We start from the raw sequence: 14,541 nt of genomic DNA, 5'->3' as shown, positions 1-14,541 counted from the left end.
CTTTTCTCCTCCTATTCAGATCCTCCCTCCTTGACTTTCCCTTTTCCCCTCAGGCCCTCACCAAATTTAGCTTTGCAAAATTAGCTTCTCCATAGTTTAACAGAGCATAAACAAAGATAAAGAAAAGGGAGATCTTGTACCTGTGAAATTTTAATTGATTTTTGTGCAACTACATCATGGGACAAGCCAATATTTGCAGCAGTGTGTGAAACAAAACGTAAAAAATGTGCAAGTATATACGAGAGAGCACATAGATAGTCTTATTTCACAAACAATGCAGAAGAGCCGGTGTCCATGTGACAAAGAAGAAAAGGAAAAGTATGTTATAGGTACTATGAAAACATAACTACCATCTAGACAAGAATCTGGTTTGCATGTGTTTTTTTCCTTTGATCTTTCAACACCGTACTATATGCGACTTTGTAGCTGTGAATTATGTGTATGAATCTACAGCAGCTCTTCAACCCCCACAACCTGTAAAACCTGCACATGATGCAAAAAAGAAGCCTGAGAAAAAATGAACCAACTCTGTTGTATCTGTGCAACTTATCCACTACAAGTGTGCAACTGACAACATTCCCACATCCATCTACTTGTGGGGTTTGAATTTTAGTAGTTGGCATCTTCAACTTAGTTGGCATCTTCAACTCATATAAAAGTTAAAGATGCCAACTCATATAATTTCAAATTCATTTTGGTTTTATCTTAAAAAAATGTATGCAAAAATCCAGAAAAAAACTTATGTTGGCTATTGTGCAACTACATCATCCATTTTGTGCAACTGGAAGTACTCCTGCATGCAATTCATGTTGCATGTGTGTGCAACTATGTAATAAATTTTGAACTGATGAACATGATGAATTTAGCATGTTTGAACATAAGAAATGAAACAATAGTAAATTTTAAAAGATTATAATCTTCCAAATAAGTAGTGCAACTACATTCAAGTGAAAATCAGATGCATGTGAACACATGAGGATGCCAACTATTGAATGGTTCTTGTGCAACTAAAGGAGTTGAAGATGCCAACTCATGTGACATTGTTGTCCAACTATTAAAAAAGGCCGGGATGCCAACTCTTGATTGGTTCTTGTGCAACTAAAATAGTTGAGGGTGCCAACTCATATGATGTTGTTGTGGGACTATTTAAAAAGTTGAGACTGCCAACTCCCAAATGGTTCTGGTGCAACTATGAAAGTTGAGGATGCCAACTCGTATGATACTGTTGTGCAACTATTTGAAAAGTTGAGGATACCAACTCCTAATTGATTGTTGTGCAACTAAAAAAAGTTCAGGATGCATCTATAAAAATTGAGGATACCTCTCCCTCAGGGCCGGGCCGGCAAAATCAGAGGCCCTGTGCCAAACTCTAAATGGGGTCCATCTTTAAAAAAAATGACACTTAACAAATATAATCTGTAAATAAGACACCTTTGAACAAATACAGTCTTTTCTTTGTCCGAACTAATTGAACTCAGTTTGATTTTATAAAATAGGCTGCTACAGATGCTAGCCTGCTACAAACTCACCTATATGCAGTAGTCTTTCACTCAGTGATACTTGGAACTACTGTACTACTGTGTGCATACCACTCAGCGTGCAACTTGATGCATTATATGTCCAACTGGGCACACATGAGCGTGCAGCCAAAAAAATTAGCATACACACCGTCTCAACATGATTTAGGCACCGGAGCCAAAACTAAATTAGCCATCAACCGTGCACCTAGAAAGCCCTTCCTCGTGCAACTGTATAAGTGTGGCTAAGCCAACTAGGATATGTACTCCTATACGAACGTATACCCTTGACAACAGGGCACATATGAGTGTGCAACCAAAAAATATACATGCCGCTTGGACATAGTTTACACAGTGCATCCATCTAAATACTATCGCTTGTGCAACTGGTTAGCCCTCACTGTACAACTTCATAAGTTGGCTAGCCAACTGAGATATGTATATGCGTCATCCAACTATGTTTGCGATCCCATGCAACTATTACAACTAACTAGCCAACTGGTTACTTATATGCATGCAACTTACGAGAAAACAGAGAAACCGCATAGATGTATTTATGAAGAAAAAATGTACATAATGTAATGAAGCTCTACAGCGAGTATCATGTTTAACGAGACAATTGCAGTGTAGGCAAGAATAGATGGATCAAAATAGGATCCTAAACCATACCAATAGTGACAAAATTAGAACAGCTCGCCGTGAAAATCCAATTCAAACCCACAACTAAAGTCCCAATCGCCGTACAAACCGACCACTAATCCTAATCGCCGTAGCTCCTTGAGCAAGAAGCTGAAACTCCTGTACATATCAACACTCCAATCATCAAAATTCCAAGCATCATACCAGAGGTTGACTAGCAGGATCACAAACATGATGCATCTGTACAATGAATTTGACTGTTTTTTCCTGGAAAAATACCTAGAAGGGGTTGAGTTAACAATCTTTGAGAATGAAAATGTTGTTAATATTTTAGTACTAGTACTATTTGGGTAAGGTAGCAGACTATACATGCATAAGTGAAGGTGGATTAGATGACTGAATGAAAAATTGTCGATAACATAGATAAACTGCATATACATCAAAAGTCTGATTGCTCCCATCAATATCTGGTAAGATCAGATTACAACTGTTAAGCTACAAAATTTGCATTTTCTACTTCAACTTGCATAGAAACCCATGTTGAATCAACATTGCAAGTAAAATTCCCAAGTACAGGCTACTAAATACATGAACTTTCCAGAGTAAATTTATGAAGTAGAAAAATGACAGCAAAGGCAGATTACTAGTACCAACCAGATTTAGATCCAATAACTTTCATTCTTGTAAACCTAAACAAGTTCACGGCTGAATCCTCTCGAGGCGACCAATGAAGAGAGAGAGAGAGGAGGGGGAGAGATCAGGGAGGGTGTTTAGGGGGAGAGATAGATCAGTGGAGAAAAGGAAGGGGAATATTACCTGCATGTGAGGATTCACAACCGTGCGGAGCTGCCAGGAGCTCGTTCAAGCCCCACTGGAGTCTTGTGCAGCGGGGGCAAGGTACCTGGCCGCGCTGCCGAATCGGCAGGGGAGGCAGTAGTCGAGGGGAGCGGCGCTAAACGGTGGAAAGGCATGTGCCCGTGGCAGAAGATGAGTCGCAGCGCCGCCGGAGGTCGGGGACTGCTTCCCGTGGTGGCTCATGGTGGTGGGGAAGACGCGAGGACTGCTGGGGTAGCGATGGGCAACCATGACGAGCAGGTCGGCGACGGCGAGTTGGCGTCGTCAGGAGACGGGGTGCGCGGCGGCGGTGGTCAGTGGAGAAGGAAGGTCGTGGCCGTGGGGCTCGGGAGTGGGTGGATAAGATTTGTTTTTCCTTTTTTTCCAGTTGAGAGATGGAACGAGCGTGTGATCGCTGTCGCTTGTCGCGTAGCGCGGCCGCTCGTTCTTGTCAAATAGTGCGCGTGCACTTTTAAGCTTTCAGGAAAATTAAAATCCGACGTTCCCATATAGCATTTCCTCTTTCCTTTTCCAGTATTGCCGCCCCTTTCCCCGGTTTCCGCTCCGGTCGATCCGCTCCGCTGTCTCTCCCCGAGAAACCCTAAACCCCGTAACCCTCGCCGCCGGTGATCGCTGGTCCCCTGCGTCGGCCGCCATGTTCGGGACCCCCAACTCTCCCTCCCTCTTCGGGACGCCCTCTTCTGCGCCCTCTTTCGGAACTCCCTCCACTACCCCTGCCTTCGGCACCCCTTCCTCCACGCCGGCATTTGGCGCGCCCTCGTCCACCCCGGCCTTCGGAGTCCCTTCATCCACCCCTGCCTTCGGCGCACCCTCCTCTACGCCGTCGTTTTGGACGCCCACTTCGAGCCCGACGTTTGGCACGCCATCGTCGACCCCGGCGTTCGGAGCGCTGCCGTCGTCATCGCCGTCACCCTTTGGGTTCCAGCAGCAGGTGACTCCGTCCCCTTCGCCTTTTGGTTTCGGCGGCGGGGCTGGCGGGCAGATTACCACTCAGATGGCCCCAGTTGCGCCGCTGCCGCTCTCGCCCTCCGACCGCGACATTCAGGTCCGCAACCCTAGTAGAAATGTTGGCCCCTTTTTAATGGTTTGAGGAAGGAACGGTTCGAAAACTTGGTATTTTTAAGTTCTTATAGGCTATGGTGGATGCGTACAAGGAGGACCCAGGCAACCCTCGCTATGCTTTTAGGGTGAGATTCTCCTAGCAACTTTGGTATTTGTGTTGCAAAGATTCTGGTTAATGTGACTTCTTTTATGCTTTTCTGTCTGTTTTGATGGCAGCATCTATTGTTTAGCGTGACAGATCCTTCACAAAGGGTGAAGCCTGTAGCAGCATCTGATGTGCGTAGTTGGATAAATTAGTTCAATCCATGTTTTTCCCTTTCGTGGTGCTGTTCCTGGATATCATAACATGATCATGTTAATTGTGGTCTTGTGGGTGTAGATCATGTGGGCAGAGGCGATGGGTAAGCTTGAGTGCATGGATAGTGCGGACAGGGAGAGGCTATGGCCTCAACTTGTGCAGGGGTTTAAAGATCTCTCCTGCCGGCTTAAGGTATACTAGCAACCATTATTGAAACTAGACACCTTTCATTGGATGTGACGAATTGTCAAGTGACAAAGTACTGATTTTTACAACCTCAATATGTAGGCATACTTCCGCATACATGTTGATAGCTGTAAAAAGTTGACAAAAAATGCTTATATATGAACTTTCTAACTCACCTTCGTTCAATATGTACTTCGAAATGTAGATGATAAATAACATAGTGCTCAATACAGGAGAGGATATCCATATTATTACTCTTATTGTTGGTAACATTAGTTTTTTCCTAACATACCATTTTACCTTGAAGAGCGATTACATGCCACACTTGGATGACACATCAAAATGGTTTTATGGTGTTGATTTGGTTTTTATGAAACGTCAAATATTTAAAGCAACACAGGTTTGTGGTGGAATAACTCCACTTTGCCCCTACCGAGTGTACAACACAAGTCTTGAAGTAACTGCTTCAAAGTGTTGTGGTAGATATCGCTCAAGATGCAAATATAGGCCAATGTGGTAGCAGAAGTTCAGTCCAGAACTCTTAGAACATAAGGTCTAGTCCAAGATCTGATACGAGGCAAGCCATAGGGCTGGCCGATCTTCATAATTGGAATTGGATTCATGGATGAACAATTGAACACAAAGAACAAGAGGAAACACACACAAGGCAAAAATGCACTACCAAGTACACACTCATAGCACAAAGTCAATACATGATGTGCAACTTAGATCCAACAAGCAAGCAATGGTAAAAGGCAAGACGAGGCTGTTCATCCCCAAATCTAAAAGAGATGGAGGTCTTGAGAGATAGTTCTTCCCCAACCCAAAGAGAGGAGGGCTGGCTTGTAATCATTGGGAATTCTTCTCCCAGATGGAGGTCTTGATCCCCTTAGGGGAAGGTAGATTGAGCAAACCTCTTTCAAGTTCTTAGTCTATACTTTGCTAACCTTTTAGCTTGTTTGCGACCAAAGGAGCTCTATGATCTTCTGGAATATTCATGACCTTAAAGAAAGTCTCCACTTTACATAGTCGATCAAGGCACACTTCAATATCAACACCGCATTAAAAGTAGGGATCTCAACTTTCACCTTATATCTTTCTCTTGCATATGTAGGGTTGGGTACTCTAGGATATGCATAGAGATCAGGTTCTTCAAGGCACTGGCCTTCTTGAAGTACGCTAAACTGCACGTTGTTGTGGTACTCTTGCTCCAAGATTACCCCCATCTTCGTCGTCGGAACATCTTCCTCTTGTAATAAATGGCATCTTAGAGTCCAGTTGTCTATCAAGCTTAATCTAGAAGTATCTAATGTGTGTGTGTGTCCTGGTAAAAGAATTTGTTTGCCGGAAGAGTCCAGTCATCTTGATGAGGGCATCCCAGTACCTCATGTTGTTCCCATGAAGGAGGAGGTGAAGCCCAACTTCAGGACTCCTCCAAGTTAGAGGTGTGCCAAAGGGGGTGACCGAACCATGTACTTGGTCGGTTCCAGTTTTACTATTTTATTTCCAGGTCATGATATGGGCCACTTAGGATTTTTATTTTGTGTGTTTTAGTGTGGGCCTGTCCAACCGACTAGTTTTCTAGATGCTTATATGAGGAGGCCAGTGGCTAGGTTTAGAGGGGGTCAAATTTTTAGATCGAGTTTTCAACATTGTGTCCACGTGTGAATCATCCCTCCGGGGACGGCGCTGTTGTTTATCAAATAAAGTGATGATTGCATGAAGGTTCTTGTGTGATCAAGGATTATCGTGCCAAGGTTAGAGGCGTGTTGTTCATCTTCACGTTGCTTGCTGGATTCGTTTCCTCATCTTCAGGTTGCGTGGATTGATCACGTGATTAGAAGGTTTGCTATCTAATTGTCTTGCGGTGAAAGATCGGGCAAAAACTATAGGATCATCACGTTGATCCTTATCATGTGGTATCAGATTACTGGGTTTGTCACCGCGTGTTCGTCTTATTGAAATTGATCTGCTGGTGTTTGCTATAGCACTCGTAGATTGCCGAGGCTTTGAAGATCTGCTGTGGATAGTTGTTGGTGCCGCCGAGGAGCTTGCACGTAGATTGAAGATTGGGTCTAATTGATTTCCGTTTCATTTGTGACAAGATCGATTTCCTCTGTTCTCGGAATACATACAGGCGCCAAAACTTATTTTTCCGATCGATCAGATTGGATCCGTTTCTCCCGTGCGTGCAGTCCAGGATCAAGCGAGGAAAAGATTCAAACGAAGCAGCTGGGTTTGCGCACGGATCTGATCAGTTTTTTTGGTGAGATCAGTTTGTTTGTTTCAGTGTTGGATAGGAATCGGTGGTTAGCGTATGTACGTGGAAAAGTCTGGCCATAATAGAAAAAAAGGAGTTTGCTTCAGATCAATCTATCCGCTTTTGGTGGAGCTTTTTGTGTGAGAAATAAAAAAGGAACAAGATCAAGAGAGAGGTACAGACCGGATTGTTATTGCTTTTACTCACTATTTTTTTGGCCCAGTTATTGTTGCAATTTTGTGTGAGAAAAGAACGATCAGCAAGTAGAGAAGCAGTCGTTTGGCGTTTGGATTAATCTGGTTAGTTGGACACACGTACGTATTAGTAGATCGGAAATTCTCTACCAACTCACGTTGGTTCCCTTGTACGTGAGTCTAATTAACAGAAAAAAATAGTGATTTTATTTTCTCTTTGCAAATTGGAAGATGCCTTCCACATGGTTTTCTCGGTTGGATGAGAAGTCTAAGGAGCTGGCTCGAACTGATATTGCTGATATACAACAGATCATTAAAAAGATGCAAGCGGAATTAAGAAAGCCCATCACAATTTTTCCCGCACATACTGTGCAGCCTTCTGCGAAGGTAATTTGCAAGGACACGTCTGTGGTTCAGATAGATGATGTCAATGAGGCAGCGACAACGCATACTGGTTCTAAGGAGGACAAGGCTGATGCTGACACAATTTTGATGGATGACGTTATACCATTGATCGGGCTGAATGTGCAACTCAAGCCGGTACATGGTGATGCTTGCATGACAGTTGATAGAGGCCAGCGTTGGAATTTATTTCAGACACAGTGCATGATCAAGGGCAAGGCATGCAAGTTGATGATTGACGGTGGTAGCTGTACCAATGGCATAAGCAAGGCAATGGTGGCATCTTTGGGGTTGTCCACTTGGCGTATTCCTGAACCTAAGTATCTAGAGTGGTTGAATAGCTGCGGTATGCTAAAGGTTACACATAAGGCGCGTGTGCCATTTACAGTTGGTGAGTATCCTAATGAGGTGGAATGCGATGTATTGCCACTAGAGGTGTGTGGATTGTTACTTGGGTGTATGATCACAATGCTATCTATGCTGAGAGAGCAAATATATATATATATATATATATTATATATGTATATATATATATATATATATATACATTTTTGCATGATGGCAAACAATGGATGTTGAAGCCTATGACAGATGATCATATCAAGTCGGATGTGGTGTTGGTGATGCGCAACAGCGCAAGGAGAAAGTGCACAAGGCCAAGCCAAAACAAAGGATAGTTGAGCTTCCGAAGGAGGAGCATGATGGGAGGAGTGTTAGTACTAATATTGTTTCAGCCGTGCCTGTCGATGACAAGCCAGTTGTGCCTGTTAATGACAAGTCGGTTGATGCCAAGCCTCTTAGTGGTGAGATGACAAAGATTGCAGCTAATCCTACACTTCTAATTTGTGTCGGCCAAGGTGTTCAGATAGATGATAGTTGTGCTGCTCATGTCTCGGTGCTTATGGAGGAGCGGGTAGTAGACTGCATGTTTGTTGGACCAGTAGGGGGGAGATTTATTGGAGCAGTTATGCGTATGCACACAGGCAAAGATGGATGTGTTCGTCAATTGTGTGGCCCGTGCATTGCTCCTATTTTGCAGGGTTGTACAAAGAAGTTCCACGTTCAGCGACAACGAGCTCCATCGACAGTGGAGAAGAAGCTGTTGGCGCCTAAGTCCAAGCTTATGTGGCGACGGAAGGTGGTGCCATCGGCGGTGACAAGTACAGGTAGCCGAGAGGGAGGAGGTGGTGTGGCAGGTCAGCGAGACTTGCAGATGGCGGCGAAGCGTGCCATTATTGCTGATTTGATGCCAGCCATTAGAGAAGACCCTCCAGCGTTGAGGACAACGCCTTTTCAACGGGGGGAGGATGATGAGGGCATCCCAGTACCTCATGTTGTTCCCATGAAGGAGGTGAAGCCCAACTTCAGGACTCCTCCAAGTTAGAGGTGTGCCAAAGGGGGTGACCGAACCATGTACTTAGTTGGTTCCAGTTTTATCTATTTTATTTCCGGGTCATGATATGGGCCATTCAGGAATTTTATTTTGTGTGTTCGGTGTGAGCCTGTCCAACCGACTAGTTTTCTAGATGCCTATATAAGGAGGCCAGTGGCTAGGTTTAGAGGGGGTCAAATTTTTAGATCGAGTTTTGAACATTGTGTCCACGTGGTGAATCATCCCTCCAGGGACGGCGCTGCTATTTATCAAATAAAGTGATGATTGCATGAAGGTTCTTGTGTGATCAAGAATTATCGTGCCAAGGTTAGAGGCGTGTTGTTCATCTTCAAGTTGCTTGCTGGATTCGTTTCCTCATCTTCAGGTTGCATGGTTGATCACGTGATTAGAAGGTTTGCTATCTAATTGTCTTGCGGTGAAAGATCGGGCAAAAACTACAGGATCATCACGTTGATCCTTATCACATCTCCTAGATGAAAGTTGTCTCTTAGATGGACCCATCTAGAAGTAGGTGTGTTGAAGTACTTAAAGGGTCCATATAAGCATGTATCCCCATTGTAAGGAGGGAAGCAATGAATATCTAGTTTCTACCTATGCTTCTCTTCTACCTTAGTAATTCTCCAATCTTTCCCCACTAACCCCTATACTGTACGACGGCACCTACATGGCAACGAACCTCTTGTCCTTTGAGTATACCACCCTACAACCTCCGTAGCCAGTGTCAGCAGCAACATCTGGTATCAGCGCCAGAGCCCATGGTTGACAATGTGCCTGAAAGAAAGATCAATTTTAATGATGAAGTCTTGGCAGCGCATAGCCGATCGACAAATTCACCAAGGAGTTTGCATCGCTGGATCTGCGAGTCAAGGCATTGAAGGAGAGGTCAGGTGTGCCGGGAGGAGGCGATGGCATCTTGTAGCGCCCTTCATCCTTACCCTTCCTGAACGGCAACAAATCAGCAGATTTGGCCGCCAACCTAGTGACAACAACGACACAAACGCGGACAGGAACTTGGTGCTCTCGGGTTCCCGCGCACCCTATATGCGCCAAAAAATTTAGTAATTCAAAAAAAGTTAAAAAAATCCAAATCTTTTTTGGAATCAAACATGATTAGGTATTGTACTCATATAAAAAGTTTGGACAAGAAATGATTCCTATTGACTTCCGGGCAAAAGAGACAAGTTTATGAAGACAATATAGCGTGAATAGTACTTGTATATAGCGTTTTTTGCTGAATCTTTGACCTAGGATACAACGAAAGTCTTTCTTTGACGAATCTTTTTATACGACCACAATATTTGATCATGTTGGATACCAAAAAAGTCTCGAGATTTTTTGAACTTTTTTTGAATTACTATTTTTTTTCGCATATAGGGTGCGCTGGTACCCAGGTTCTTCTATGTATTTTCCACAATCTTGGCACAACACCAAGTGCCATGCTCCCAGACATCATCACATCATCCCACACGATGCAAGGCTTACGGATAGTGTCTCCCAATTCACAGACATGATTTTTGTTTCCACTGCAACAAATGCCACCTAGGCCCCTCAAGTCTGGTGTCTCACATGTTCCTCCATCGGTGGTTCATGTTGCTAACACCGTGAGAGTGCCTTGATACGACAAATTGGATTTTCTATCATTTAGTGGTGAGGATGACCCGCTGGTTTGGTTGAACTGGTGAGCAATTTTTAGGGGCAAAGCATCGAAGGAGCGGTGTCAACTACGGTTTCGTCCTCCTATTCGGACCAATCCATTAGGAGAACTTGCGTGCTTCAAACAGATGGGATCTGTTGCAAAATACATAGAGAGGTTTCAAGCACTACTTTGTCGTGTTGACCCCCTCTCAATGCCGCAGCAGGTTCAACTTTTCACGTCCAGGTTGATTGATCTACTACGAGTCAATGTGGAACTTCATAACCCTTCTGGCCTACAAGTGGCCATGAGCCTAGCTTGTGTGTATGAATAACGAGCAACCATCATAGCTACGGCCTCCAATGACAAGTCATCCATGCCTATCGAACAATAACAAGGTATGGAATGCTAAAGCTCCTTTGGGGAAGAACACACGTTCGCCGATTGCCAAGTGCAGAGATGGCAGAAAGAAGGGAAAACAGATTGTATTTCAAATTGCGATGAAAGATTCTCAAGAGGCCGTCGTCGCCCACGCCTTTTTTGCCTTGAAGTAAATGATGGCGATGACGAGGAAGATCCGCCATGAACTACAGCTGGATGACGAGTTGTATCTGCAAGGGGGGAGTAATGTTGTGTCATCTTAGAGTACAGTTGTCTTCAAGCTTAGTCTAGAAGAATCCAGGGTGTGTGCGTCCTGGTAGAAGAATCTGTTTGTGGGAAGACCTCTAGTTATCTCCTTGATGAACCCAACCTAGTCTAGAAGTATCTAGGGTGTATGTGTCCTAGTAGAAGACTCTATTTGTGGGCAGTCTAGTTATCTCTTTAGATGGATCCAGCCTAGTCTAGAAGTATCCAGGGTGTGTTGAAGTACTTAAAGGGTGTATATAAGGATGTATCCCCCTTGTACGGAGGCAAGCAATGAAATACCTAGTTCCTACCTATTGTTCTCTTCTACCCCTCTAATTCTTCAATCTTTCCCCACTACCCTTCTACTTTACCACGACGCCTACAGGCGGCAACCCTTGTGTTCTCTGAGTATCCCACCCTGCAACCTCCGTAGCCTACGTCAGCTACACCATTTTCATTGGCAACATGTGGAACATCCTTTCTTATCATCTCAACTAGCTAATCAAATCTCCGCTAGGATCCTCATGTAGTGTTTTAGTGTGTTGTTACGCTGCATCCATCCTCTTCTCCCGTTGCTCCATCACTTGCTACAACTCACTTTCAAAGAGGACACCGAGAACTACTATTGATCAACAAGGCTCTGGTATCACCTCAAGCAGCACAAGGTTGTGGAGGAACAACTCCACCTTGCTGCTGCAGAGTGTACAACACTATTGGTGAAGGAACTACTTCAACGTGCCGAGCTGAATATCGCTCGACGCAAATATTGGTGATATGGCAGCATATGGGTTCAGTTCAAAACTAAGAACACAAGATCTAGTCCATTATCTTATATAAAAACACCAAGCTGAAGTAGCTAGCGGGCGTTATGAACTAAGCTTCTTGTATTGAGTGAGGCCAACAACCAGTACATATACCCAAGAGGGAAATAAGCAAAGAAGCCTCTATGCAATATGGCAACTACACACAAAACACAGCCCTGGTCTAACACCCCCCCCCCCCCCCTCAAACTCAAGGGGGATCTTGGACACCGAGTTTGGACAGGAAGAAGATGCGTTGTGACCATGTCTGACCTTCTGTCAGAAAAGCAGCGAGCTGAAGCTTCGAGGGCACATACTTTAGGGCCACCTACCTCTCTTGCTCTTGCACCCGAGGACGCATGTAGGAGGCATCAACACGGACGTGCTTGGTGAGCTCATGCTTCACATGATCACGAGTAATGCTGAGCGCCCCAGTGTTATCAAAGAGCAAAGGGGTCGGTGTAGTTGTGGAAACACCAAAGTCCTGAAGAAGCCAACGTAGCCAAGTGATCTTTGCATTCACGGACGCCATAACACGCAGCTCAGCCTCAACATTGGAGCGAGATACACCAGTTTGCTTCTTGATAGAGAGAGGAGCCAAGAGAAACACAATAGGTTTGAGAGAGAGAGAGCGGCGATCATTGTGGCCCAGATCGTGTCACAGCAGGTCTGAAGCTAAAGACAGCTGGAGCAAGGGAAGGATAAGCAGAGTCACATTCCAACGAAGATAACGAAGAACAAGAAGATGGCTGTAGTGAAGTTGAGTGGGAGCATAGACTAACGGACTCATAATGTGCACAACTTAAGAAATGTGAGGGTGAATGATGCCTAGATAGACAAGGCTCCCGACAAGATGATGGTAGTGAGCGGGATCCGCAAGGGGTTCACCCTCAATAGGACGAAGATGAAGACCAAACTCCATAGGAGTGTCAACCGTGCACTGATCAGTGAGGCGGAAGATCTTGGAACAAGTGCCTTCAGGGAAGAAATGATCTCAAGTCCTAGAAAGTAGTGAAGAGAACCCAAATCAGGCATCAAGAATTGCTCATTTCGGCGACTCTTGACAAAATCAATGAATTGGTGGTCATCCCCTGTGATAATCATGTCATCAACACAGAGTAGCAAAAGAGTGCGAGCATGAGAAGTGTGAATAAACAAAGTAGGATCATGAGCAGTAGCAGAGAGTCCAGTCCCTGTGATGACGTCCGAGAAACGCCGAAACATGCACGGGGAGCTTGTTTCAGCCCGTAAAGAGAGCACCAAAGGCAACAAACAATGCCATTAGAGAGAGTATATCTAGGAGGCAGCTGCATATGGACCACTTCCCGTAGGTCACCTTTTAGGAATGCATTCTTGACATCCAATTGAGAGATGGACCACTACCGAACAACTGCAACAGCCAAAAGAGTGTGAAGAGTGGTCATCTGAGCAACATGAGCAAAGGTCTCATCATAGTCATGACCATACTCCTGCTGGAAGCCACACACAACAAGACGAGCTTTGTAGTGCTCGAGAGAACCATCTGAACTTGTCTTAACCTTGTAGACCCTTTGCAAGTGATGGGTCTAATGCCTGTAGGCAGTGGTAGAAGGCCCCAAGTGCCTCTCCGCAACCGCCTCGTGATACGACTCAACAATAGTGGTAGCAACAACAACATAGGAGGCTGGAGAGTGGCAGTCACTCGGATTATATTGAGGAGCAAGGGGGAGCAGGTGACCCTGAAGCAACGGGACCCAACGAGGAAGGAGTGGAAGTGGAAGGTGGTGCATCAGAGGGAGAAGGGTGTTGAGCACGATGGGAGTAGACAAATGGAAAAGGAGAGAGAGTGAATGACTCAACCCGGGTAGGAGAGTCAGGAACAGAAACCTCATCCTGTGTAAGTTGAAGCTCATGAGCAGACGAAGGAATAGTCTCATTGGTTGCAGTAGAAGAATGACAAGGGTAGAAGTGGCGAGACTTGTCAAAAGTGACATCTTTGGAGATCCCCAGTCTTTGAGCAATAGGGTTTGACAACGGTAACCCTTGTGCTCTAAATTGTAGCCAAGGAAAACACCTTCAACATATTGAGCTGTTCGTGAGGGTGGAGAAGAACAAAACAGGCACCCCCAAAAAGGCGTATAGCACTATAATTAGCTGGACCATCACCTAGATGATCAACTGGTTATCCCCCTGAGAACAGAAAACTGAATATTAATGATATAAACAACATTAGAGACACTTTCAGCCCAAAAGTGTGTGTGTGTGTGTGGGGGGGGGGGGGGGGGGGGGGGGGAACAGAAGACAGTCTCAAGGATGTGGCGATGTTTGCGTCCAGCCACCCCATTTCGAGCATGGGTGCCTGGATAGGAATACCGAGGAAGGGTGCCGTGTTCAGCAAGAAAACCATGAAGCTCACGAGATAGGTACTCGCGAGCTGAATCCGTGCGAAAAACTCGAACGGAGGATTCATACAGAATGCGAACCATGGTAGCGGAAGACTTGTAACTTTGAAGCACTTGACTACGAGATGACATCAAGTAGATCCAAGTGGTGAGAAAATCATTGATGAAGATTATATAATATTTGTGAACCCCTTTCGAAACAAAGGGGGCAGGACCCCATACATCAGAGTGAACAAGCTGAAAAGGTCACTGAGAAACAAAATTACTAGAGGGATAGGGGAGTTGTATCTGCTT

At 44.8% G+C, this 14,541-nt stretch overlaps 1 protein-coding gene across 1 annotated transcript; it reads left to right on the top strand.

Moving 5' to 3' along the window:
• Positions 1 to 3,506: 3,506 nt before the first annotated feature.
• LOC125537110 (nuclear pore complex protein NUP54-like) lies at positions 3,507 to 14,121 on the top strand. The gene is made up of 4 exons (XM_048700410.1): positions 3,507 to 4,056; positions 4,145 to 4,198; positions 4,290 to 4,349; positions 4,453 to 14,121. The coding sequence occupies exons 1-4, from the start codon at positions 3,646 to 3,648 to the stop codon at positions 4,570 to 4,572; spliced, it is 645 nt and encodes a 214-aa protein (XP_048556367.1). The 5' UTR covers positions 3,507 to 3,645; the 3' UTR covers positions 4,573 to 14,121.
• Positions 14,122 to 14,541: the final 420 nt, after the last annotated feature.

Source organism: Triticum urartu, chromosome 2, assembly GCF_003073215.2.
Source record: "Triticum urartu cultivar G1812 chromosome 2, Tu2.1, whole genome shotgun sequence".
Lineage (NCBI taxonomy): Eukaryota > Viridiplantae > Streptophyta > Magnoliopsida > Poales > Poaceae > Triticum > Triticum urartu.
Note: the sequence above shows the minus strand (reverse complement) of the source record. Positions and strands in the feature narration are given on the sequence as shown.

What these genes read in the sequence shown, in the direction of transcription:
- LOC125537110 (XM_048700410.1), top strand. Translation starts at nt 3,646, where the DNA reads ATGTTCGGGACCCCCAACTCTCCCTCCCTCTTCGGGACGCCCTCTTCT. An exon ending in CCTCCGACCGCGACATTCAG is followed by an intron (nt 4,057 to 4,144) that starts GTCCGCAACCCT and finishes AAGTTCTTATAG; the next exon opens with GCTATGGTGGATGCGTACAA. An exon ending in ACCCTCGCTATGCTTTTAGG is followed by an intron (nt 4,199 to 4,289) that starts GTGAGATTCTCC and finishes TTTTGATGGCAG; the next exon opens with CATCTATTGTTTAGCGTGAC.